This window comes from Struthio camelus, chromosome 14 (assembly GCF_040807025.1).
Source record: "Struthio camelus isolate bStrCam1 chromosome 14, bStrCam1.hap1, whole genome shotgun sequence".
In the NCBI taxonomy this organism is placed as follows: Eukaryota; Metazoa; Chordata; class Aves; order Struthioniformes; family Struthionidae; genus Struthio; species Struthio camelus.
Genome location: NC_090955.1, coordinates 16,680,075 through 16,706,364, shown reverse-complemented (window position 1 = coordinate 16,706,364; position 26,290 = coordinate 16,680,075). Strand labels below are relative to the sequence as shown.

The 26,290-nt window shown below is 37.4% G+C and overlaps 1 protein-coding gene across 3 annotated transcripts in view; it reads left to right on the top strand.

The window, feature by feature from the left end:
- The window catches only part of CACNA2D3 (calcium voltage-gated channel auxiliary subunit alpha2delta 3), a 476,420-nt gene that overhangs the window by 355,000 nt on the left and 95,130 nt on the right, over positions 1-26,290 (top strand). For all 3 annotated transcript variants that reach the window (XR_696027.2, XM_068907198.1, XM_068907199.1), the window contains exons 18-25: positions 13,493-13,576; positions 18,607-18,678; positions 18,918-18,979; positions 20,758-20,825; positions 22,749-22,794; positions 22,948-23,045; positions 23,864-23,957; positions 25,724-25,819. Coding sequence is in view for 2 of the 3 variants with exons in the window: in XM_068907198.1 (XP_068763299.1) it covers positions 13,493-13,576; positions 18,607-18,678; positions 18,918-18,979; positions 20,758-20,825; positions 22,749-22,794; positions 22,948-23,045; positions 23,864-23,957; positions 25,724-25,819 (620 nt within the window). In the remaining variant the exon portion in view is untranslated. The remainder of the gene's footprint in view (positions 1-13,492; positions 13,577-18,606; positions 18,679-18,917; positions 18,980-20,757; positions 20,826-22,748; positions 22,795-22,947; positions 23,046-23,863; positions 23,958-25,723; positions 25,820-26,290) is intronic.

The following is a 26,290-nucleotide window of genomic DNA, read 5'->3' as shown; positions in this document are numbered from 1 at the left end:
GTATTAATGATTTCACTGCCATATACACGTGGCTGCCATATGTATTTCTCATGCAGGCACCTTAAATAATGCCTGATTTCAACACTCTGTTAGTAGAAAACAGATATATTAATTGGATGGCTAATTCCATATAAAAATAAAATTATTGAGAAGCATGATTTATGGAGTCATTAGCGTATCTGACGTTTTCAGTCAGCAAAGGCATTTTGTCTTTCTAAGGTTTGGGGTAGGAATTACACAGTTAATTAACATTTGTATTTGCACTTCTTGTTTCCTTATTTATTATTTAACTGGAGTAGAGCAAATTCAAAGTTCAGCAGGGGGACTTTCATGGGTGAATGGGAAAACTTTTTCTCAGTAACTTCACTGTAGAGATGTACAACCAATCAAATGGCAAAAGGACATTACAGTATCTTTGAAGGAATTTTAAAATAAATGGTTTAATTGTTCTTCTTCTTCTGAAAGTATAACTCATGTTTCTAAATGGTAGAAATTTCCATAGACGTGGAAAGGAAGACCTGGAGAGACTTTGGCAGATTCTTGACCAATAAGCAATACTATTCTCAGAAATGGCTCTTGCAAATGAACCCATTGTTTTTCACCATCCCAGTTATGAGTCATTAAAGCATTATGTTCAGGTATATATAGCTCAGATCCCGGTCCAATTAACATGCTCCTGTGACCTTTATTTTTCACTGAAATTTTTTTTTTCACCTCTACACTCTTCACAGATGATTTCCCATAATGATGAATTTGTATCCTCTTGTTTTATGGGAAGTAGGACCTCTGTTACCCAAATATATAAAGATTAGGGAATGAAAAACTTCCAGCATCAGTAGGTACAGCTTACTCCTAAGCAAGATAGCAAGCTCTGTATCGATACCTAAACATTTCATCTCTCAGTCAAAACGTATCTTGTCTCTACAAGAGAGTACAGGCTTCTGAAGTATCTAAGTATAGGACTTAGGAGATGGATTCCCCTCACCCAGATCCATCTAGTCCAGAGTGTCCAGCGCTAGGTGTTCCTGAGGAAGGTGCAGGAACAGAACAGGAACGGAACGTGGAAAACGTCTCCTTGCAGCACTCAATGTAGCTCTTAACGTTTTTGGATAGGATTCTGCTCATACCCATTTTGTTCTGGTATGTTACCATTCAAGACTGATGTTAAAGTGGGTACTTCGGTGATCCATGCTAACATCTTATTCTTTTTTTTTTTTTTTTTTTTAAACTCTTCCACCTGCTTGACTTCTCATAGCAATGATTTCCATATTGTAACCATTTTATGAAGGAAGAGTTTTGATTTCAATTTTTAAGTTTCATTAACAGTAATTCTTTTATTATGAATATAGAAAGCAGAAGCTCCTGATCTGTCAATTTGTATTATGTTACCTCATTTAATCTGAACCACAATAAATACCACCAATATTTTCAGTCTTGCAGTAATGTTTTTCGGCTCCTATTTTTCTGCATTTCTGCACTTTATTTCATATTCTTTGTATTTTTCTGACCTCTTATTTAGCCGTTCTTCCACGTTCTCTGCTTTTCTGACTAAAGTTGCTCACTGAGCTGTATTTGGTAACTGTAGCAGAGAAGAGGCAGCAGTAGGGCCCGTGCAAACCCCTGGAGAGAGTGTGGATTACATACATGGATTATCAGTGCACCCTGAGGTCTCTTTTGCTCCGTCTTCACTGCTTGGTTACCTCAGCTGGCTAGACTAGATCAAGTGAGTGTTTGTGTAATTTTGTTTTTATTGTGTATCTAGCTGCAGCATGGGCATATCCTAAAAATCTCTAAAAACAGTCAAAGCTGTGAGCGCACTGACTAGATCATAGGAGGTGACTGTCATAGCATTCCTTGTCTTTTCCTACAGTTTGCTATTTGAGCATTTACGTTAGATTAGTAATGGTAATTATGCTCAGTGGTTAAGATGTTGAAATACATGTTATCCTGCTGTTATGTAAGCTTTTTATATTAGCTTTTTTGTTTTGTAGGAAATGCCAGTGTGGGGAGAGGTGGCCTTCAAAATGTTTCACCTATTGCTAAGGGAAATGTGATGGGACTGTTTTTTAGTTTGTGATCAGCCACTACCTTCACAGTATTTTTTTTCCTCTCTGTATGTATTAAAATTCATGTTTTTTTGATATCCTATTCTAGGTAAGGTATAAAGGCACTGACTTTTTATAGCGTTCCCTACTCTTTGTAATACTAAAATCATGACTTTGTCTTGATTGCTTAAAGGGCTTTTGAAGATCTCTCTTTCCATCTTCACGGGTACCTCTAACAGCCTATAGGAATATGTATTTGAAATATATATAGAGGAAGCCCCTATAGGAAGCTATAGGAATATATATTTGAAAGTTCCCTGTCTATATTGCAACTGTTTTACAACACATGCATTTACCATACCATCCCTTTTTCTTCTGGCAAATTACTTACCTCAAGGATTGTTTCAAAAAATGATATCTATTTGTTAAAGAATAGATGTTTTAATAAGCAGAAGGTAATGAAATCCAGGAACAATGCATAATTTAAGTTAGACTGACAAAGGATGTTATCGGCTTTCCTTGTTTCTGTCGTGGTGGCATGTTTTTATGAGGGAAGAGGTGGTTTTCTGTTACTATCCCTAGCCACAGTGTACATCTTGAAGACACTTACTTCATTGGCTTAATACAATAGTCTCTCTTTTTAGAATCAAAACTCTGGGCAGTAGCCCATAAAGTGTCAGCTGCAGGGAACTCGCTGTGATACGTGCAGTTCAGCTCCGTTTGGAAGAGTCACTTCTACCTCTGCGTTCTGTCAGTTGTGCATAACGGGAGTCTCTTATGGACTTCGCTGGAGTTTGTAGACAGGGAAGCGATTGCTGGCCTGTGCCTTTAGGTTAGTATTACAGGCTGAATCCTGTACCCGTTATAACCAGGGGCAAAACTTCCATGAAATTTGTGGTAATAAGTATGTGAAAATAGACATGCAGGACTAAAATTAAAGTTCACCAAAGTTACTTCCTAAAATTACTTGGACGGGTTGGGGTTTACATTCAAGTACACCAATTACTGATGTGATCCAAACTGGCTTATGTTGTCATTATATTTTCCTGCAGTGATGTAAAGCTGGAGTATTACTAGACTCCTGCGTTGCTAACCCCAGCGGCCATATCTGTTAGTTCTGCAGCTGACATACTGCTTTCTAAGAAATAGTCTTTTGGGACACTGCAAAGACAGGCGGGACAGCAAACACTTACTGAGGAAGAGTGCTTCCTGTTGCACAAGATTTTTATCTTACCCTGATGAGCATACTTAATCATCAAGCTAGCTATGTTTCATGTGCTGATTATCCTATTGGGTTTATATTTTAAACTGTTTTGCTTGGAGAGTTCCTCTCTTGCTGCTTCTACTGTTTCTGGAATAAACTTGGCGGTCAGGTAGGGGGCTGGCTGCGTGTAGGGGCAGTTGATGGGAGTAATTGCAGAGGGCAGAGAAGGAAGGTGCTTTCGCTAGGCTGCGGGTCCTCGTAGTAGCTTGTGACAGTTGCTCAAGCAGCCACCAGCCTTCCCAGCTCAGCGCCCCGTGGAAGTTTTCATAGGTTACCGTTGCCGTGGCGGGATCTAGAAGATCTTCTGTTTCCATTCTTCTGTAAAAGACGTTACAAGCAGAAACAACTTAATCGCGATAACCGGGGAACAAGCGAGCGCGTGGAAACGCCTTTTTTGGAGAATTTTTATTTGGGGGGGGGGGGGAAGCTCGGGAGGCATTATCCATCCCAGGAGTAAGAGTGAGACGTTCCTGAGAGGAGGAGCGCGCTGGCCCCGGGGCGGCCGGGGCGGGGGCTGCGGGGCGGCCGGGCGGCCGGGCGGTGGCGCCGCTGCACCGCCGCTGCCCGGCGCGGGGGCCGCCGCTCGGCAGCACCGCACCGCGCCGCGCCGCCCCGGGGGCGCTCTTCCCCGCGGCGCCAGCGACTCCTCTCTTAGCGGGGATTTTCTTCTTTTTGCCTTTTCCTCAACAAAAACATCACCCTCTGTTTTCTTTCTAGTGCACTTCAGGGCCTTTTTTAGGTTACCTAATGGGAGAGACGGTTTAACGTGTTGTTTGTACACGTTGCGCCTCTTTTAGGGGGAATTCCCGTTAAAAATACTACCGTGGGAATTCGAGGTGCTGTAGCTGCTGGTAACGACACGTCAGTATTTTTTAATACTGATGCAGGGTACTGTGCTGTAGCGTCACATGTTCAAAAATCTTTTTCACAAAAGGACGGCAAATAGCATCCTTCATCAAGTATAAAGGGGGAGCTAAATCTGTAAGCCAGAGGTTTGTATGGGAGGTGGGTAAGAAGGATATTCTTGCACCCTCTACAAGTTTAATTTAGATACCATAATGTACTTGACACTGCACTGTACAAATGTAGAGTGATGAGAACAGCCTCACTTTCATACTTAAATTCACTTGTCCCAAAGGGGGAACTGCAGCTCCCAAACCTAAGACCTTAACAAGCAAGCTGATAAGATGCAGCAATTTGTATCATATGTTTTCCTTAGAAAGGACTGTTCTCTTCAGGGCTTTGTTCAGTAATTATTTTTGATTTTCTTATTATAATTTACTTTTATTACCTTGATTTATGTTTCAAGTTTCATCCAGCTATGGCAGATTCTGCTGTATGATTGGGTTTTTATTTGTGCATAAGCTATTAAATAGATGCTGTACAATGCTAAGGAAAAAAAAATACCCTTTTCGAAATGTCTTTAAAAGTCAAAAAGCACTAATAATATTTGATAGGTGTCCAAAATTAAGTAGAAAAAGTTTTGTAAATAAATAATTTAAAGTCTGATTTGATGAAATAACTTATTTTCTTCCACGGAACAAGCTACATGATTTCGCTAACACTGCAAGGATATACTCATTTCACTGGTAGGCACATGAGGCCAAAACTGATAAAAACCTTTTGGGAATTTTAAACCTAGGTTTAAAAAAAAAAAAAAAACCCACAGATATATGTAATGAGTTACTGATGCCATCTTTACAGTGTTTTTCTTTAGGAAAGTCCTTAGACCTGAGTCTAATTTTACTGCTGTAAATTGGGGGTGATTCATAGCTATATTCATAATATACAACAGTAAATGAGATGAAAATCATGCTTTACATGATTATCTCCCTAAATTCGTTTTTTTTTTTTATTCTGTATGTCTGTATCAGAATGTTCTGCTATGCTGCATTTTGATTAAAAGTCCATACTTTTAACAGAATGCAATATTTGATTCTGCATGAGAGGATCTTGAACCTGAACCTGAGAAAAAACTTCTTCACTGTGAGGGTGACAGAGCACCGGCACATGTTGCCCAGAGAGGTAGTGGAGTCTCCTTCGCTGGAGATATTCAAAACCTGTCTGGATGTGATCCTGGGCAATATGCTCTAGAGGACCCTGCTTGAGCAGGGAGGTTGGACTAGATGATCTCCAGAGGTCCCTTCCAACCTAAACGATTCTGTGATTCTGTGATCTTTTCAACTGTATGATGCCATTTTGAATTTTATATCTAATTAAAAACCACAACTTATTGTTAAGAAAAAATGAATTGTTTGGGAATTCAAAAGTGAATGTTTAGATTTTTCAAGGAAGTGACTTCTGTTTTCTGAAATGCACGGATGCTTGAAATGTGCATATGAGGACAAAGTTTTTCTCACTAATGTCAGATTTTATTGCATATTTTTCAGTATTCTGTTAGCACTTGCAGCGTGCTAGGTGTTACCCTGTTAAATGTCAAGACGCAAAATATATTGTGACAATGTTATGGTTTGCCACGGAAATGAGGACAATGAATGCAAAGGAAAGTTAATGAACTAATGATGTGTACTTCTTATATACATTTAGTAAAAATCACCGTATCAGTTGTGGCTGATTGCTCCTTACCCCGTAACTGTCATTGTATAATTTGTTAAATTTAGGTGTCAAAGGAAATACTCTAAAGTTATGAAGAAAAAGTGGTAGGATTACAGAGAAATTGAGGAATGCCACTGAATGAATGGTGCCTGCAATAGTCACCAATGGACACCTTTATGAATCTTATCTAGTTTTAGAGGTTTGTACTGTTGCCCCTCAGTCATAATATTTGAGTGTTTTTCACATACTTTCAATGAATAACAAAAAAGTTCCTGGTGGATTTTGTAAAGTCTGTGGCTTTTTTGATTCATGCTTGGCAATGGAATTTGTATTTTTGTTCATGGAATAAAGAGGGATTTTGTTTTCAGTAATTATTAGGTTTGTTTAGGGTAGAATACTCAAAATTCCGGACCAGGGAGCTCAGGTTCCTTAATTAAAGAAAATATGTACTTAAAAGCATTTGTTATGGAACCAAAAGTATCTTTTATTCAGATTGAACCATTTTTGATAAACATAAGATTAGGAATATGTTATGACTTATAGATTAATAGCATCAGTGGGGACTAAGAATTGTATAACATTTCTAAGTTTAAATCAAGCTTCTCTCTCTCCCTGAGGAAACTGAGGCATGTGTTTATACTCTCAGTTTAAGCTCTGGGAGGCGAGTAATGGTGATACTTCGAATGGCTATATGTGAATATTCTTTTCCTTGCTATAAATTGCAATTCTATTGATAAATTCTTTAAAATGATGCACATCTTCCTGTAATTAGATCAGTCTCACTAGGGAAAGGTGTACGCAGAAAACAAAGCTTCTGCGTCTGTCGTAATACTCTCACCACAATATGTTGGATGTTTAGCTGCCTAAGTCACCAATTTAAATTTAGAATGCTGACTGTCATGATATATTTTCTATAGCTAAAGGACCTGGTGTATTTAAAGATTGCTAGTCCAGTATTAAGTCTTTCGTAGCTGTACGTTCTGGGAAAATTTGTTTCTCCTAATATAGAAAAACAGAGAAATCCAAGTCTCAGGGGAAGCATTAATGCCCCACTTAAGCAGTGTTAGCCTTTCATAAGCAGCAAATCTCAGTTCTCTCTGGGGAGTCCCGCCTGGAACGTAAGATAACCTACACTTACCCTTGCTTTATTCAGCGACTCCATAAAACTCTACAGCTGTAGCTGACAGCAGAATATTTAAATGATTTGAACAGTGTAAATGCCTCACGTTCATTTAAATAACTGAAGAATTCAATCACTTGAATGCCAATGATTATTCCTATTGGAGTTTACATTTTAAAAAAGACAGCCCATCTGAATCCCTGTGAGAGCATTAAATTGCTATCTAATTAGAAGTGCAAAATTACATATATTTAAAAGATAATTAAAGGTTTGAAGGCTGTTGAATAACTGGTTGTACATATAAATGAATCACTGAAAATTTGTTAGCAATATGTGCAGCTTTCTTTTATTCTTTGCTTTCAGCTTTGAAGTTAGGTATAACTGAGCTCATGGGTTTAAGTCTGGTAGTATTAAGATAAAGGCAGATGTTTTTAATTATTTCTACTCAACCCCCAAATAATTATAAGCAGCTGCCAGTTTTACATAATCCCAAATGATAAGGTTCTGAGAATGCAAATAAAATCCTAAATGGAGGGGTTGTTTTTTTCAGTGGAGTAAATCGCATACATGTCACACTGCTAATCAACTGCGATCCACCTGAAAATGTGAGTGCAACTGAGGTGCTCTTTGTCCAGTCTGTAGGCATGTGACTTAGTGCTATGTTCTGTTCCGTTGCGTTCACTCCACCCTCTATATCTCCGTATTTTCTGTGTCGTTATTTTAAACGATACTGTGCTATTTGTAATGCAAACACATATGTTATGATTGTATGGCGAAAGAGCCATTGAAATACAGATGTGGCAGGAAAACTGTTTTCTTCTATTACTTTGCTAGAGTGTTCTTTCTGTATACGTGGTAGATCTACTTTTTCTCTGCCTGAAAACTTAGAATTGCGTTATTCTCTCCTCCTCAGCAAATGACATGTCTCCTGTTGTCAGCTTTTCTCTGCAATATTACTGGAAATTTTATAGTGTGGCAGTTTTTCACTCCCATCTGGCATGAAAAATCAGACCAAAATAGCAGGTTTCCACTGCCAACCATAACCTAGGAACTTCTGGATTAAAGTCTTAAATAATAGGCTTATCATGAAAGTCTGTCTTTGAAAAGGGAAGTTGTTCTTCCTCTTTTCCTAAGAAAGTCAAGATGTTACATTTTTTTGTTAACAATAACACAAGGAACTTTGTACAGCAAACAACTTTGAACACCTGTGAGTGTTCTACAAACTCAAGACTAAATGCAGAGCAATAAAAGGTCATTTGAGGTCACAAAATAAATGCATATCATGAAATAAAGATATCACAAGAGCCAAATCAGGATCATGTGAGCAGGAAATATTTTGAGTGAAATAAAGAGCTTAAAAGCCAAGCAGTAGTGGTTTACACTGAGATAGGATGCAGCTTCACACCTATCCTCAGGCAGAATGTTTTGGAGATATGTAGTGCATGGTGAATGAAAGCTCAGTCAACGTGGGTGATTTTATATAAACAGGTGAAGCAGAGAAGGGTTTTTTTTGTTTTTTTTTTGGACCTCAGAGTGTGAATCAGTATATTGAAGCAATCTCTTCCCCTGTCTTCTTACCATCTTCCCCTGTATTCCCACTTGTCTTTGATAGTATTTAAACTCTAGGCATTCTAGGATAGAAGCATTATCTTATTGATAGGCTAATGCTGAAGGACTTACTACACGTTTGCAGCAATTTTCAACATGGGTTGTAATAATTCCACACTGTAAAGCAGGAAGGGAGTGCCTCCCCTCGCTTCCTTTCTGTGCAAGTTCATACAGCAGAGTATGGCATGGCTCCTTTTGCACAGGCATATCACTTGCTCCCCAGACATGCCTCATGAACGGTAACCTCTACAAGAATAGTGTGACTTGGTAGCAATTTATACTGGGATCGATTGCTGGCAAAGGTCTCAGTCTCTGACATCATATTGACCAAGTAAAGTCAGGTTCAACTCAGTTTCCGTTCAAACAGCTACAGTCTTTGCATTGTGTCAGGACTGCAAAAGACAATAAATATGTGGTAACGTTAACGTCCAGAAGCTGAGAGAAGGGAGGTCACTGAATAACCACGTAGCCTGGAGAATTGCAGTAATGACACTGTTTAGTGTGAGTGTAGAAAAGTATGTGATTTCGGTTGATGATGCTTTTCCTACAGAATTTGTTTTTTCAACCTAGCCTATCAAACTTTGTGGACAAGCGTACCTTTGTAAGCTGGCTTAATATGGTTAACGTAACTATATAAGTTGTAGTTATACGTGGACTCTTACTGTGTATTTCATTATATAGAATTCAAGCTCAGCAAAGCATATTTACATACGTTAAAGTTTGTCCCCCTTAACCAAAAAAATTAGGATCATGCTTAAGTTCTATTTAGGTTAATACATTGTCCCAATCCTGAAGTACTAACCCATAAAGATGAGACTTAATCAACTGATGCTGTGGTTTTAAATTGGAAGAGTTTTTTGCTGTTATTGTTGTTCCTGATAGTTTGCTTTGGTACGTAGGGTAGTAATATGGCCGGGGAGAGTTCACCCTTGACATTGTTTTACCCCTCTAGCCTTTGGTTGTTGTTTGTGAGATACTTTTTTGCTCTCATGTTTTCTCAGAGGGGATTCACAAATGTACGTAAGCTAGTTCACTGAAATCTACTGACGCTTTCAAGACTGCTATCACAGCAACTTACTCTCTCCTACCACTCCCCATTATCCAGATGGAGCACACGTCTGAGAAATTCCAATCACCTTAGACCCGAGGCTTGCAGCTGTTAAGATGTAGCTTGCTCCCTACGTGATCAGATTGCTACACTCTGACTTTATAAACACGTGGCAGGTCATATTCAATGCAGATGGTTTGGGACTGCTTGTGTTTAAAAAAAAATCAAAGCGAAGAGTTTAATAATGGCGCATGTAAATGGTCGTATAGGGGGTGGTAAAAAAATATGATTCAGTCTTTAAACAGTACACGTCACATGCTGTTTGAATCATCCAACGCTATAACAGTTTGGCCAAACCTCAAATAAAAGATACTGAGTGAGATAAAAGTCATTCGGATTACCAAAGAAATCATTGCCCTTGTTCTTTCCACAAACAAAAGTATATTGGAGCTATCATTTAATTCTGAGCAAACCCAAAGGTTCCTGTATCCCCGTCTAGATATTTAAAAAAAAAATTGTGCCTGTCGTTTATTTTGCAGAGGTTAACTACTATATAATATCACCACACATTTTATACCGGCCAAAGTAGATTAACAGCACACAATTTAAATCTGCCTCCTTTCCTCATGCACTTAAATCAGAGTAATTTGGTAGGGCTCCTAGTTTCGATCTTTCCCAGTGGGTCTCTTACTAATTTGTTTCAGTGCTTTATAGTAATCTTACAAATGGATTTGGCTTGAGCCTTCAATCAGTGTTTTGTACTTCACCCAGGGGTCTCAGATAGACATAACAGTGAAGTTAGATTCAGTTTCCTACCAGAGGAAAAGGTATAGATGTATGCCATTTTTAAAAGCTAGTGAATTGCTTCTATGTCCATGAATAACTCTGAGAAATTAGTTAAGCAATAAAACTGGAAAGAAAGTAGAGAAGAAGAGCCAGTTAAACACTGGTGTTATGAAGTATTTGATAACTGATCTACATGTCATTATGTTTTATTCCTTAGTTACATAAGTATATGGGTGTGTAAATTTACTGCTAGGAGTAAGTTAGTATCTTCATGAAAATTAGATGTGTAAGCAAAGTTACTCAGCTATACAAGTAATTGCTGGTTTTGGTATCAGAAGAAAATCTGGTCCCTGATGGAGGTTGATTTTTATGTTTTCTCTGCCATCTTTTCCTGAAATAAATCCTAAGTCCACTCTTTACATATCGAATTCCTCTGTAGGCGACTAAACACTGGCCAGTAAAGAAAAAGAACGTAACGAGAGGTTAGGCATCTCGATACTTTACCTGTTGCTGTCTAAAGGTTCTGCATTTTGAGCTCCTTTGGGGGTCTTATGGAGTCTACCGCTTGCTTGAGCGTTGGGATTTTGGTTTTCTTCCTGCCTATGTGAATTTTTAAGACATGAATACTTCTGAATCTGGCTTTGTGGCAGAACTTTGAATATTTTATCTAGCTCTCTTTTCGGTTGTTTTTGGATTTTGTGTTTTGCTCTTTGAGTGCCAGACATGGATTCTACACGATTGAAATTAAAAAAAAAAAAAAGATGCAAATAGTTTGCTTTGTTTGAAGCCCACTTCTGTTGTCAGATACACAAGATAACTCTTATTGTCATAAGTAAAGATTTGCGTGTGTCTGAAAATACAATGTAGTCCAGAAGCTCTTCAACATCTGCAAATAAGGATATAATTAAACATTGGAACCAGTACAGGAGTTGCTTCACATTTGCTCTATTCAAATGATCCCAGTAAACTTCTATATAACGCTTTTCAGCTCTCAGTGTTTCTGAGCCTGACTGCAACTGTTTCTATACCAGAGTGACTAAATCAGATCAAAGCTTTACTTAGTTAATTGGTGCAGCTGCAGCGAGTAGAAATAGTTACTCCTCGTAAAGATTAAAGCTTTTATTCCTGATACATCCATATAAATATCTTAATAGTATTATAGCTGCAGCCACAATGCAAGGTTTGCAAAATATATAAAACTGCAAAAATCAAGCCCTGCTAATGAATTGGATGTTACCCTTTCACTTTTTATTCCTGTGACATTTAACTATAGCGGTTGCAAAGTTTGGTACTTCTGTACTTGGCTATAGTTATCTCTTCAGCTAGCACAGCTGAGTCATGCAGGAGGAATGAATCAGAGCGCTAAGCTGTTTGAATTCACAATCCGGTGTATGAGCATGTGCTGAAAGCTGAAATTCTTTACATCTCTCTACCCATCTGTGAATAGCATCAGCCCAGAAGTACATACCCCAGTTGTTCTGAGAATGGTAACCTCTAGCAGAAGGGCAAGAAAAGTGTGCAAGTGTACTCTTCAACAGCATCTGTATGAGTTGTCAGAACCTAGTTTAAGGGCTACACCTGCAGAGGTGGTGAGAATTTTTCTTATTCAAAAAGAAGAATGAGGATTGATTCAGGACATTATCCTACACGGAAGTCCGAAAGGAGCATCCATAGAAATGACTAGAGTAATCATGAGTTAAAATTAAGGAGGCTCAATGGAGCCTGTGCTAGAAGAAACATGACAATGCTACCGAGTATCTCAAAATCTCTTTGTGATTAGGATCCAGCAGTCAATCTTCTAAAACAGTTTGCTGTTTTTCAGGAAGACTTTGCCATACCTATTTTTAAATACTGTGACCCTCTCAGAGCAACTGTGGGATTCCCATGCAAGCCTTCTAATTTAGAGAGGAAAAAGTCAGGATGGGAATAACCTCTTAATGTTCAGAAAGCAAGATTTCTCTTTGGCTTTTCTGATCCCTCTGTGATCTGCAGAATGCAATTGAAAGTTCCCGCAGCTCTCGCCCCCCTGATGAATGGGCTTTCTCAAGCACTGACAGGTTTGGTTTACATATGGTTGGTTCTACCCTGGGGGAGGAGAATCAATTATATATGCTGCCTTACAGGTACATTCTCTATACTTCTATGATGCTTTGGTGGTGAGTTACAAAGGTGTTTCTGAGAATTTTCACAATGTCTTAGTGTCTCCTGTCACGTTTCATAGAAACACTTCCCCCCGCCTTATATGCATCATAGAAGTCAAAAGGCCAAATTTCACATTGCACTGATCTCACCTAATTAAGCCTTTCAAATATATTCCCATAAATTTGCTTAACCATTTAGATTAATTTATTTATTCTCAGATCTTCCCAAATACGTTGTCTTTTTCCACGAATCACCGATAGACTCTTTGATTTTGAATGTTCAGCAGAGGGCAGAATTTCTCATGTTATAAACACCACAGTGTAGAATCCATTTGTCATTAGTAATGTTTATTTAAAATGTGAGATTTACAGTGTAATGGTGACTGGAGATAAAAAAACTATACATTATCATTATTAGTATATTATTTTTTTCCCATGAAATTTTAGATAAAATGTAGAATTAGCAAATGTTAACACCACACTTCTCAGGACTTGCATCTTATCTTGTTTAAAGAGAAATGTGTAAACACTTTGTTGATAAGATTGTAGTAAATATAACTTCCTGTACAGCTGAAAGAGCTAGTCTGAGACATTTAACATAAACTACGTGATCAAGGTCGCCTGAGGTTTCCATATGGGGAGAAGAAGGTACAACTGCTGAGTTTGACTTCTTAACGTGTCCTTCAAGAAAAGCTTTATATGATGACAACAAATCATGCAAGTACTCATGTATGAAGTAGGTTTTTAGAACAGAGGAAATATTTATGCAGCAATATGGTTCACTTTATATGAATTAAGCTACCTACTATTATGTATATTGCATGCAGTCAACAATCATCCAGCAAGTCTTATAAATCTTCTGAGACAGAATCTTTGTGCAAATAAAACAGGATATGCTAAACATTTCACCCTTTCTTATGCCAGTATGAAGAAGGGAAGAAACGAAGAAAGCCCAACTACAGCAGTGTGGATCTTTCTGAGGTTGAGTGGGAAGATAGAGATGATGTGGTAAGTGATGTGTTTTTAAAACACTGTCAGAAGACTGTCTTGTATCCCACTACTGTACCTGGAAACTGTTCAAATAGTCAGCAGAGAGGTAACCTGACTGCTCACGGGAAAGGAAAGACAATAGCCCCTTTCTACCTCATTCAGAATTTTATTGCCCTCCTGTTTTGCATTGATTCTCCTTTAAACAAGCATGCACATACACACATGCACACAGATTCTTTGTTTCTTCGGTAAAACTCATCACCCAACTTGCATTCTCTGTGCATCCCATTTGATATCTTTACTGGAGAGCAAAGACAGTTCTAGAGAAGGAAATAGAATATCTGTTTAGGGCTGGTCTGCATGTCTGCTGGAGCTCGGTAATCAACAAAAGAGTTTAACTTCTGTCTGTGAGATCCTTCTTTCCTTAATGGAAATAATGAGTCCTGTTTTCCTCATTGAACAAAATCAAAAAACATCAGATGAATAAATGAATTAGATACTTTAACCTCGTTCAGATCACACATATCAAAGATTCACTCCCACCTTCTAATTTCAGACATACAGGTAGCTGCAGAACCACTCATTCTGTCTCTATTAGCTATTATGCGCAAGATCTTTCCCGCCAAACTCATTTTTCAGTGCTCCATCTACTCTGTAGTCCACTTGTCTTATTCTTTCATACCTTGCAGGCTTAGCCTTTTCTGCAGGGCTGTATCAAAAGCTTTCCTTATGTCCATGGCTTAACCTTTGCCTGGTCTTTCTGTTACTTCCTCAATAAATCTGATTTGTTAGGCATGATTCGTTTTGTGTGAATCTACACTGACTGTCCTTAATTAAATTGTAACTTTCCAGGTGTTCCCCTTTCTGTCCTGTAATTTAGTTTTTCCCATAAGTTCCCCACTGCCAAAGTCACGACTGCATGTCTGTGTTTTTCATAGATGTTTCCTAGATCCCTTCTCAAATATCAGTACTGCATTAGGTTCTCTTGAGCCCCTCATACGTCTGCTTTTCCAGAGAGGTTTCGAGTTTATCCATTGAAGATTCCCATATTTACTTTGTCATGTCCTTCCGAAATCTGGGATGGATCACGTACAACTGCCCCTAGAGTCTTGTCAGTCTTCAGATGTACTAATTTCTTGATCCCTGTTCTGACATAAGTCTGTACTTTCTTTCTCCCTTGAAAAATATATATCTACTATCCCTCCCTCTCCCCACCCCCTTTGCGAATAGTGAAACAATTCATTAGTTTTTAGCAATGTCTGTTTTATCTGGTCATAGATCATCCTCATCCTCTCCTAAGAGGCCATCTTACCTCCTTATTTAAACTTTTGTGCTGGAGTGCACACTCAACTTTTTTTTTTTTTTTTATTGTTTCTTCTACAGCTTTATGCAGTTTTCTATACATGCACCATCTAAGACTTCCTCATTACATTTTCATATTCTCTAGCTGCCTTCTGCAATCTTGGCAGTCAGATTGACTTCATATTTTATACTTTGCCTTTTCTGTTATCTTTAAGCACATATTACTCAATCAGTTCCTCTGCAATTGACCTTTAAAAATTTACTCTCTCCTTTCAAATGTTATTGCTGCAGTTAAGTGCAGCTTTTAAACCTTCATAAATTCATTTTTCGTAGTTCTCTTTTTCTTTTTGATTTCTTCCAACATTTCCTGCTTAATTTATACATTTAAGTTCTTCTTTTTTAATCTTATCTTAGTAGAAATTCAGTTGTTCAAGCTACTGTTACACTGAACTATGTCTTTGATGTCCAAATACAACTGTTTCTAAGTTTTTCCTTTCTTTCAGACCCCTAAGATCTATAACAAAATTTTCTGAAAATTCCTAGCCAAAGTCTAGCTTGCCTCTATGCAGAGGAAGCAAAAAGTGTTGTTTCACGTTTTGATGAAAAATACATGCATACATTTTCTTTGACTCTTTCACCAGGATTTGTTAAAAATTATTTTTAATTTTAACCTAGAAACAAACAATTTTCCAATTCTTTCATCTTCTGAAGGAGAGATAAAGGTTAATCGGCATTACTGATAGACTAAATTGAACATTACATCTGTGGAAAAGATCCAGGTCCATTGCCCAATATGTAAGAATTAAAAAACAGATGAATGAGAAATGAAATTAATTTTTATAAATATATAACACATGCTAAAAATATATAGTTATTGTATTGTAACTTTGGAGCAATAATAACCACAATTTTCAGTACTCGTGTAATATAGATGTGGGGCTCCTTGAAGGAGTCCCATCTATCAATGCTTATAATTCACTAGTGTATGCCTGAATAAATAGATACTCCTTCATAAATAATCCCCTCAAAATACACTTTTTTGTAAAACAGCACACATATATACTGTTTGATGAGTAGTTAGCAAGTGTTTTCTGAAAAGATGGCATGTTAAATATTGTAGAAAAATGTATTAAAGTTCCTAATGCTACCTTCATGTGAATGTCTAAATAAGAAAATGCACCATGTTAAATAATATTTTTAAAAGTGAGCCTGGTACCATTACACATTTTTTTTGTGAGTCATTCATACCAAGTTGCAAAGAACTTAAGAGCAGCTGATTATCAGAAGATCAGAAATATTAACAAAGGAATAAAAGAGAAGGAAATTTGATATAAAGGAATACTGGAGCTAGAGAGAGAGTCATTATTAGCAATAGATCTGGAGAGAGAATGGAATTTCTTGATTTGGAGGTTACTGTAGGATTAGGAATCCTTTTACTCCAGTTTGCTGATGTGAGGATCCAAATGAGTGTTGAAAAAGTATGTATTATTTTTGTAGATCATTTGCAGTAAGCACTTCCTTGATACTGTTATTTTTGAAGGAAAATGGTAGATATTGTGTTGGAGATTTAAAAATTTGCAGAGAAACTTGTTGACTTGAGAGCTACATGCAACTCTGTTTCACCCAAAGCCTCGGATTTTATGCTCTTGTTTCTTTCCAGCTTGGGTAGGAGAGTGTTACTTGCTCAACTGTAGGGGAAAAGAATTAGTGTATTCATATAGCTGCTTTTAATGACATAGAGTACTATTGGTATATTTTTATCCCATGAAACACTTCTGTTGAAGCTGATTAAGATAGTTTCTCACTTGTTACCACATTAATTTAATGGCTACACAGTTTTCCAAGAACACAGAATGATCTCATACTGTAGCATTGAAACTGGGTTGTTAGCAATAGATTGGAAGACATTTAATTGAAAAAGTAATAATGCAAGTAATTGGAGAAGAAATAAATTTTCTCTAGTGACCCAATAAGGAAAAGATGGCAGAATTGAAGTTAGAATTTTTTTTCACTGTGAAATATATATTCATGAGTTCGTTTCCCAACTTACAGTAGCTGCTATCTTGATCTCATTGCATTTTATTAGAAATAGAAATCCTGACATCAGCTAATTACACTAACAGGAAAAAAGTGACTTCCAGCAAAACTTGGAAAAACACAGTACGAAAGACAAGAAGTTTCAATTTGGACAGAAACCTTTTTCTCATTAAGTCACTTCTTAAAATTCTTTTACTATAATTTCTAGCTGAATGAAAGTTTTTTTTTTTTCTTTTTCAAATAAAAAGACCATGAATGAATGTTTTGGGGCTTGAAGCCAAATGAGGCAGTACTTATTTTATACATTTGAGAAGGGAGATGAAACTGCAGAAGAGCTGAGAAACTAGATTATAAAGCCAAGAAATGTAATCACAGCAAGCAAAAACGAAGAAAAGTAAAACTCCAAATCCCACATGCAGACTTGATCTTAAACACTACTGAGAGTTTGGAGGCCCTTTCAGTAAATCTATGACTTGCCTGAGGCTTGTGGGAGGAATGGGTCTTAGACAACTCCAGGCACCAATAGGAGAAAAATGAAAACCATGTTAAAGATAAATGGAACTGTTCTGTAAATGTTAGAAAGTAGATGGTTAATTAAGACCAGCTCTCTAAGTCCAAAACCACAAAACTTAAAATGGGAAAATATTTCTAGAATTGCCTATTATGTATTGTTTAAAAAGTCTACAGTAAAATATATGCTTTATTTTATACATGCCTCTAGCTAAAAATTATTCTTTTACACTCACTGACAGAAGAGTAAGACTGTTAATTCAAATCTAGATGCCCCAGAATTAAATTTAAAGAGCTGCAAACTTTGCAGTTTTTTGATAGGTCAGCCATGCTCAACTTCTTCATGAAAATAAAACCAGATATTTCACTGACAAGTTTTGGCATTCCCTTCTCAGTCCCTACTACTAACTCAAAAAGCCTGCAGAGTTTGTTGATATGACTATCTTCACAAATTTTAGTGAAAATCTGACTGAATTGCCCAGTCTAGCATGTGGTACTGGAGAGCAGGGGATATTTATGCTACAAGAACATTGTGTTCAGATGGATAAGTGATAGAAGGGACATAGAAGTGCTGCACACACTGCAGCTGTGTGTTCCCAGTGAAGCAGGTTGCTGATGAAATAGCCTGTCGTGCTTTATGCTAGTTCTAGTTTCCGATGCAGCTAGGATGCAGACTCCAATGTTAGTTTAGGATGCAGCCCAATATAGAGCACCAAGCTGAAGCAGAATGAATAGTAAAATAGGTGGGATTTTCTCTTTGTCCCTTCATCGTTATATATATGGTTGCTCATGTATTTAAACACTGTGTCCCGGGCTGTCTTTAGGCACAAAATCCAGCTGGAAAGCTAGACTTCTTTTAGCTTCTTCTGCAATAAGTGGAGAATAGTAGGCAATTACTCTGTTTAGCCCACGTAAGATACAGATTGCTACGTGGAGGATCTTTCTTACTATGAAGGGTGCTCAGAGCTCCTACTTTATTTACCTGTGCAACTTGCCTGAAGTTGGGTGGCAGGCATCTTGGCCTATACGGACTCCGTAGTCAAATCTGTAAGGGAGTTTCTTAGCATGTAGCAAGAACTACTGAAAATGAAGACAAAGGACTGTTGAGGCCAAACGCATGTACCAGAGGTCATGCTCAGAGGTCGACGAATCCTAGAAAATGCAAGTAAAGAAACTGGCATGTATTTTCTTCATTTCAGCTCCGAAATGCAATGGTGAATCGGAAAACAGGAAAATTCTCCATGGAGGTGAAGAAGACAGTGGACAAAGGGGTACAACATATAACATAGTCTCCCCACTCTATATAGCAAACAGTTAATTTTTTTAATTTAACTGTTAAGATTGTTTGCCATAAGTATCATTCGTTGTGATATTTGTCCTTTTTGTGCACTGAATTTATGCGTTGCTTGTGATTTTATCACTGATTAATCACTCGACTTTTTACGCATTTCTTATAACAAACTAACTTTTTTCCCCTCCTCCCCTTCTGACTTTCTTGTTCTGAATCTAGAAACGGGTATTGGTGATGACAAATGACTACTATTATACAGACATCAAGGGTACTCCATTCAGGTAGAGCTGACCATAATAAATGGACATTTCATCAGACTCATTGGACTTGCATTTGTACAGAGCTTGTGAACCCATTAAAAGCTCATCAGCAAAAGCTCACAATAAAATATCCCTGGACAATGCTGAAAATAGCAGGGAAAAGGAGCTTACCAGCATTCCTTTCAGCTTTTCCAGGGATGGAAAGTTTGTGCAAGCTCACACAGGCAAACTCGCTGTGTTTGTCATGGCTTACGTTTCATTAAAAAAATATTCAGTTGAGGTTTACATTGAACGAAAGGCTTTCGCGTGTACTTGGAGAGCTATAAATACTATAATCCGTTTAAGTAACTACATATTGAGCCCCATTTTCATTTTTTTCCACAACAAAAATGTAATATAAAGTGAGATAGTATTTCACTTCCAATTTGAGGTTTGGATATTTTATTTCTCTGAACTACCTTGAGTGTATTTGTATAACTAAAACGGAGTAAGTCAGCCATGTTATTCTGGCATGTATCTTAGCATAAAAATTGAAAAGCAATCACTTTAAAATGCTCATATTTGAATTAGAAATATTCCGTTAATAAAAGAATATTAACTGTACCTTGTGCTTAAAGCAGGAGGCTGATAGCTGCAATACTCAACTGAAATTTTCTTCAATGGAACCATTTCACAGAACGTGAACCACATTTCCAGATAGAGAAAATATAGGCACGTTTCTCTGTGATCTCTGATGCATGTGTTTACTCTTGTTAAAATTCACACGTGAGTGATGAAACTCAGTGTTTTTTGTGGTGGTATAATTCTTGTCCCATTTAATAAACAGATATGGGGCAACGTATATGTATGCGGCGTGAGTTCAGATCTTTAGGACAGAAGTAAATACTGCAGAAAATCTGTCTTGCCTTTTTCAACATGGTCTGTATCTAGTTTTGATGGGGCAGGAGGATAGATTCAGAGAGAGCAGGGGCAATGTTTTGAAAAATATGCACTGTAAGGTCAAATTGTTTACCGTACATCTCATGACCAGACTGAGCTGTTGGATTGCAGCGTGTACGCTGTTGGATTTGGTGCCTGTTCGTGTACTTAAAATACCAGCCCATGCACTGTCAGCCTTACTGATTACTTGCAAGTTCCTAACTGATGCCATCCCCTTAAATGAGTGATCCTTTGTATGAATTCAGCAGAGAGAGGTAGGGATTCCCGCAGGCAGTACATTACCCTTGAATAGTTTAAATGGTAGATGACAAACCAGACCCTAACAAGTAGTTAACTGTTGAAAGTTTATAGCGCTAAAGTCAATGCAAAGAAGTTAAACTGGCTAGAAATATGAATAGCAGAAAAATTACTCTGAAGTGTAGTCACAATGCTATTGTCACATATGAAATTCTTTTCCTCTCAGTGGCCACGTTGATTCCTACATTTGTATGGTTTCTCAAAAGCTGAGTCTGATTTAAAACGAATCATCTCCTCCATTGTCAGGCCTTGGGCGTGTTCAAGGCACAGCTGAAGGAGTCTCATGCTGGGTGAGCCGCAGAGAGCTTAGGCGGGCTCGTGTATTAGTTTGCCAGGGAATGAGGGTGGCACACATAAGCACAGCCATTTGTTACAGGTGCATCAGAACTGAAACAGCATTGGACTATCTAGTTGAACAATAAATATGATCAGTGAAACTTTGGAAACAGTTTTAAAGTTTCCAGCTAGTACACTAGCTGGAAATGTTAGAAATAAAAATAGCTCTGAATGTCTGTTATTATTTGTAGCACAGATTTCAAGGTCTGCTTTATTTCTCTGCACAGTTTAGGTGTGGCTCTCTCTAGAGGACACGGGAAATATTTCTTCAGAGGGAATGTAACTGTAGAAGAAGGTAAGGTATTCTCTGCCTTCCCATGCTGCTTGTGCAGTAGTTTGTTGTTGATTTTGGTGGACCTGAAGCTTGTATGTTTTTCTGCAGGTTTCGTAAGGGAATTAGATCTTTTCTAGATCTTCTAGTTCACAGGATTTTTTTCCTCATTAATATTAAGCATAGTCAGACTCTCTGTGAACCTTCATTTCAGGGACATCCTCTCCCGTCATCCTCCCTCCATGTACGAGTGATGAGAATCACTCAAAGTCCAGAGTTGTTAATTCATGGTGTTTTCTGAATGAAGGAAACACTGAGAGCATTGTATTCGGTATGGCTTTTTTTGTTCACAGGCTACACATTATAGTCCTTCAGAGCTATAACTACCTAGGACAGGATCTGGAGTGATTTGAATTTTTGAATTTTTATAATAAAGTAAGCAGGGGAAAACCTCTTCTTTCTTTAAGGCTTTAGTTTTTGATAAGTCTGGCAATAAAATGAGTGGAAGAGTCGACTGTGAGCATTAATAGATAAAGCTATTTAACGATAAGCTCAAAAGCAAGGAGTCCCGAAGATGAAGGAAGATCAGAGACATTTCAGAAGGTGGCCAGGCAAAAGGATCCACAGGAGCGGCTCGGTGGCTGACGGGCCTGCAGTGTGTGCATGGTGGACATGTCCAGCGGAGGAGCTGTGTGCTGTGAGGTTGGGAAGTTTTAGCAATTGCCAAAAATAGAAGGCACTGAGCAAAAAAAAAGCTTCAGAAGAGGAATGCTTTCTGATTTTCTGGTTAAGGCACTGTTCCCAGTTCTGCTTCTTGTTTTATCAGTGATGTTAAGTTAATTAATTTCTTCAGGTCTTCATTCCTCAGCTGTAAGTTTGGGACAAGAATACTTTCCAATTCCAAGGGGAGATGTAAAAATAAATGCTTTAAGGTTTATGAGTCCCTTGCACAACAAATATGCGCCTAGATGGAAAGAGAGCACAGCAGGAGACTTGGAGCCGCTCTCTCTCCAAACTGTTCCCGACATATCTCTGGCCTATTTTTTTAAATCCAGCCAGACATCTCAACCAATCTGTCTGATATTTCCCCCTGGATGTTTCAATGTCACCATAAATGTCAATGCAGCCATCACCAACTGTTCCTTTTCTCCCACTCTTTCCTGCACTGAACTCTGTCAGTGACACATCACTGTCCTACCTGTCTCTAAGAACTGGTGTCGTAGCACTAGTTTTGACTCCCCTGTTTGTCTTAAACACCATAGCTTTATTATTGTTTATTGTGTACTCAGGGATTAAACCCAGGGCCTGCATTCTGAACCCTGCTTGCTTATTGTCTATTGATACGTGTTTTAAGAGTTTTTAAAATTGCCAAAGTACATTTTTATTGTGCTATATAACTAATGATGCAGTTCTTATTTACAAGCATCTGCATGACCTGTTAGTACAATAAACCTGTTCTGAACAATCCTGTAAATTGCTGTTTGTGTGCATGGGCTGTGTGCTTAGGTTTGGGGGGCAGCTGCACTGTGTAAAGAAATAATTTTCTAAAGAGAAAGAGAACAATTCCCATGAAATGAGAAGTCTGTTTTTTGGCATAAGAACTGTATTGGCCAACCAGAGCAAGGGAACACAAATAGGACTCCTTAACCTTTGTAGATTTCTCTTTGCTCAAGTTTTCCTCAAAACTTCAGAAGTACCATATGAGCAATTTATATGAGCTAAACGTACCAGCGTAAAGAAAGGGTTTTTCTTCTACCTTTTCATTTTTTGATCTGATTTACTTGGCTTTCTTTAAAGTGTATTTGAATATAATTTGCTATGTTATTTATTATACTGTGGTAATAACACACTTTCCAAGACGGAAGAGTTTATGTTATGAAGTATATGTAAATAACCATCTGTTACCCAGACTGTTCCCTAAATAACCCATTATTTTTCCTGTTACAGGTTTACATGATTTAGAACACCCTGATGTATCTTTAGCAGATGAATGGTGAGCCTTAAACAAAGCATGAAATTGGTGTCTGTTACCCTTCTTGGTTTCATATTGTTTGTGTTTGCTGAGCCCTACTCTTTATGTTCAAAGACAAAGAGGGGTCATGCTTATAAATATTAACATTTTAATGTTTTGGCATCATGTTCACAGGTCCTATTGCAACACTGACTTACATCCTGAGCACCGTCAAATGACTCAGTTAGAAGCAATTAGACGCTACCTTACAGGAAAAGAGCCATTGCTCCAGTGCAAGTATCTTGTTAAATCCATTTCTACAGATACATTTACTCCAGCTAAACAGAGCTTATATTGAACCTTCTACGGAATGAAAAGCTGCTTCATTTAACCAGTGATAAATTGAGATTGGCTTATTGGCTGATATCACTTTGAAATTTGATTTGGTTTTGAGTTTTTTTCAGAATATCAAAGAAAATACTGATATTCACAAATTTCTAAATTTTACTGTAAGTAATATGCCTGAACCAAACGTTCAAGTTTCTGTTCAGATGCTGTAGCTATACTATGCACTGCTATAGTTATATCAGGTTTTATAAGTTAAACTAAATTGGTCAGAATCTGGCCTTGGATCAGGCCTCTAAAGAATATACTGGATGTTTTGTGACTGTTTCGGGGAGAATATGTATGATAATAGCATTTCTGAAGAGTGAAGAATAAAAAAGTGCACATGGATAAATGCTTATTTTGTTTGAGATATTAATAGAAATGCAGACGTTTTGTGAGTGTTAGTAGACCTAATTGTTTTGACCTTACGCCATGTGCAAATGTGAGCATGAAATAATGCCGAAATTGACATGTTGTATGAAATGGGAAATGCATTCTTCATTTTTTATTCTTTTATTATTTTTTTGTTGCAATAAAACGATATGTGAAAAATACACTTGTAGTAAATTACCATGTAATATGGCATAGTAAATGTTTAATTTTGTGGAAATTCTGAATGCATGTAAGAGATAAAATTAGTACAGTAAAAATAAGAAATATTCAGCTCACATTATTTCTCTCTATGTATACACACATGTGTATTGATTTTAATAAATTGTAATAGGTGATAAAGAATTGATCCAGGAAGTTCTGTTTGATGCAGTGGTGAGTGCACCAATTGAAGCCTATTGGACCAGTCTAGCATTAAATAAATCAGAGTAAGTAAGCTTTGTATCAGTCATTATATTCATAGATGAATTTTTAATAGTTATGTTTGAGAACGGAGGAAATATCTAACAAATTCTAATATTTCGTCAGATTATCAAGATATATTTGAATCAGTTTTGTGATCTTTTTCAGTTCATTTTCTCGTTTTAATTTCTAACTGTATTCAAATGCATGAAAAGCAACTATTAACCTTTTCGTCCTAAATACTGTCAATTTTGAATTCAGTACTGAGTGTTTCTGTTACAGTGTTCACTATGTTGATTAGTTGTAAGGTTATCCACTGTGTAGCGAATGAAACTGTACATTAACCACAGCTGCACTTCTGAGTGCCTTTAACAAACTGTTCAGAATAATTGTCTCAGAAATTTAATGCATACTTCACAAAAAAATTGTTGATGGAATATATAATTTGTCCAAGAACAAGTTATACGCAGAAAAAGTTGCATTGGTAAAATTATTTTTGTTAATCCTTCTTTGATTTTCCAGAACTAACTAGGATCTAAGTTCCTATTATAGATTAACAGGCCTGGTCCTTATTAGAGTTGATATGTTTCACCTAATTCATTTATGTTATGATGTACTCGAACACTAAGCAACATTAATCAAGACGCTATATGTGTTAGAGAAAGCAGGTTATCTGATTAGCAGAGTTTGTATGAGATACTATTGTTGAAAGGCAATTCTAGAGATTGTGCAGATAAGATTTTGTTAAATTGGCACCATTTTTTTAAAAGTTGAACGAAAAAATAAGTTCTTGTAAAAACACATACCCATACTGAATAAGTGAAATCAAAAGTGATAAAATCTGATTAATCAAACTAAGGATTACCCAGTCTCCTCTTAGGAGATGAGAAATTATTGCATGTTAATGTATTTTAGGCATTGATGAATTTATATAGAAGTATAAGGTTTCTTGGAATCTTACACAATGAAACAATAACAGAGCCAGTAAATACAAGGAAGACAGCTGCGGAGAGATATTAGAGGGAGATTTTTGGGCCCCTTTCATATCCTGTCTTCGACTAGTAGGAGAGGTCGTTTATTGAAGAATGTTTAAGAACTGAAGTATAAGATAGCAAGTGGGCTGATTGGGGTCCCTGGTTTTGTGAGAATATGACCACAGTTCTTGTAGCCATACCCAAAAGAGTTTTAAAGCAGCTGGCTTGATACTGATAACAGCGCAGCAAGAGTTCAGCTTAGGATACCTGCCACATCTTTTTCGTACAGTCTTGAGGCTAAAGTCTACCTTGATGGCAGCTACACTTGATTCTGAGCGAGGTGGTTTGGATCTGGCTTAGCTTTGCTCCTATGAATTTGGACTTAAGAATTTTGCACCTGTGAATGGGAGGCTGGATGCACCATAGACGTGTAACGGTCGGGGAATGAGATCTGGAATTTCTGCCCCTGTCTTGGACCACTGGGTGCCAGTGGCCATTAAATGCTCGGTGTATAGCTACGTCACACCTTTTTGTGCTATGGCTTCCGTGTAATTTCACCACGCAATTCTACCAAATTTACCATCTTTGACTTTTTAGTATCTCTCAGTCTAAACAGCACTTACGCTGCCTGTTTGCCAAAGCCTACATGAGTTTAACTTAAAAACCAACCTTTAAAAAATATGAAGAATAAGAGAAATATGCTCCAAGATAATCTTTCTCAAAAATGTGTATGCTTGTACTTTCTATGACCAGGAAAATAGCTTTATCTGTTTGCTGTCTGGAAACGTTATCTTTGCTTGTGTCCTGCTCTGTTTCAGAAACTCTGACAAGGGAGTGGAGGTTGCCTTCCTTGGAACACGGACTGGCCTATCTCGTATCAACCTGTTTGTGGGTCCAGAACAGCTTACTAATCAGTAAGTAACAAAGCTGTGCTTGGCAGGCATGGGTGAAAACAAGAAAAAAAAAATTATTTTTAGGAAACGCATCTGTTTTCTTACAGGTTTTACACTTGTGCAGTGAAATACATGGGACAAATTTGAATTGTTTTGTAAGCTCCTTTAGATTCTTTCTTCTACTGTAACTCATGTAAAAGTGAGCTATTTTATACCAGTAGCCCATACATTTACTTTTCCATCACCTTCCTGGAGTTAGCTTCACATATTTATTTTCTTGAGTAAAATGCAGGAGGTACTGCATCTGCAGGAATTTCTTTTTATATCCTATCTAAAACCAAATACTAGAGGTTTTTTTCAGTGATTTTTGCATCATTGTTATGGAATATTTTTGGTGCTGAAATAAAGCCAAATGGCAGAAGAGGATTGGGTGCTAGGGTGATCAGGAAATAGCACCTTTCAAAGGATTCCCATTTGTTTTTTTGGAGAAGA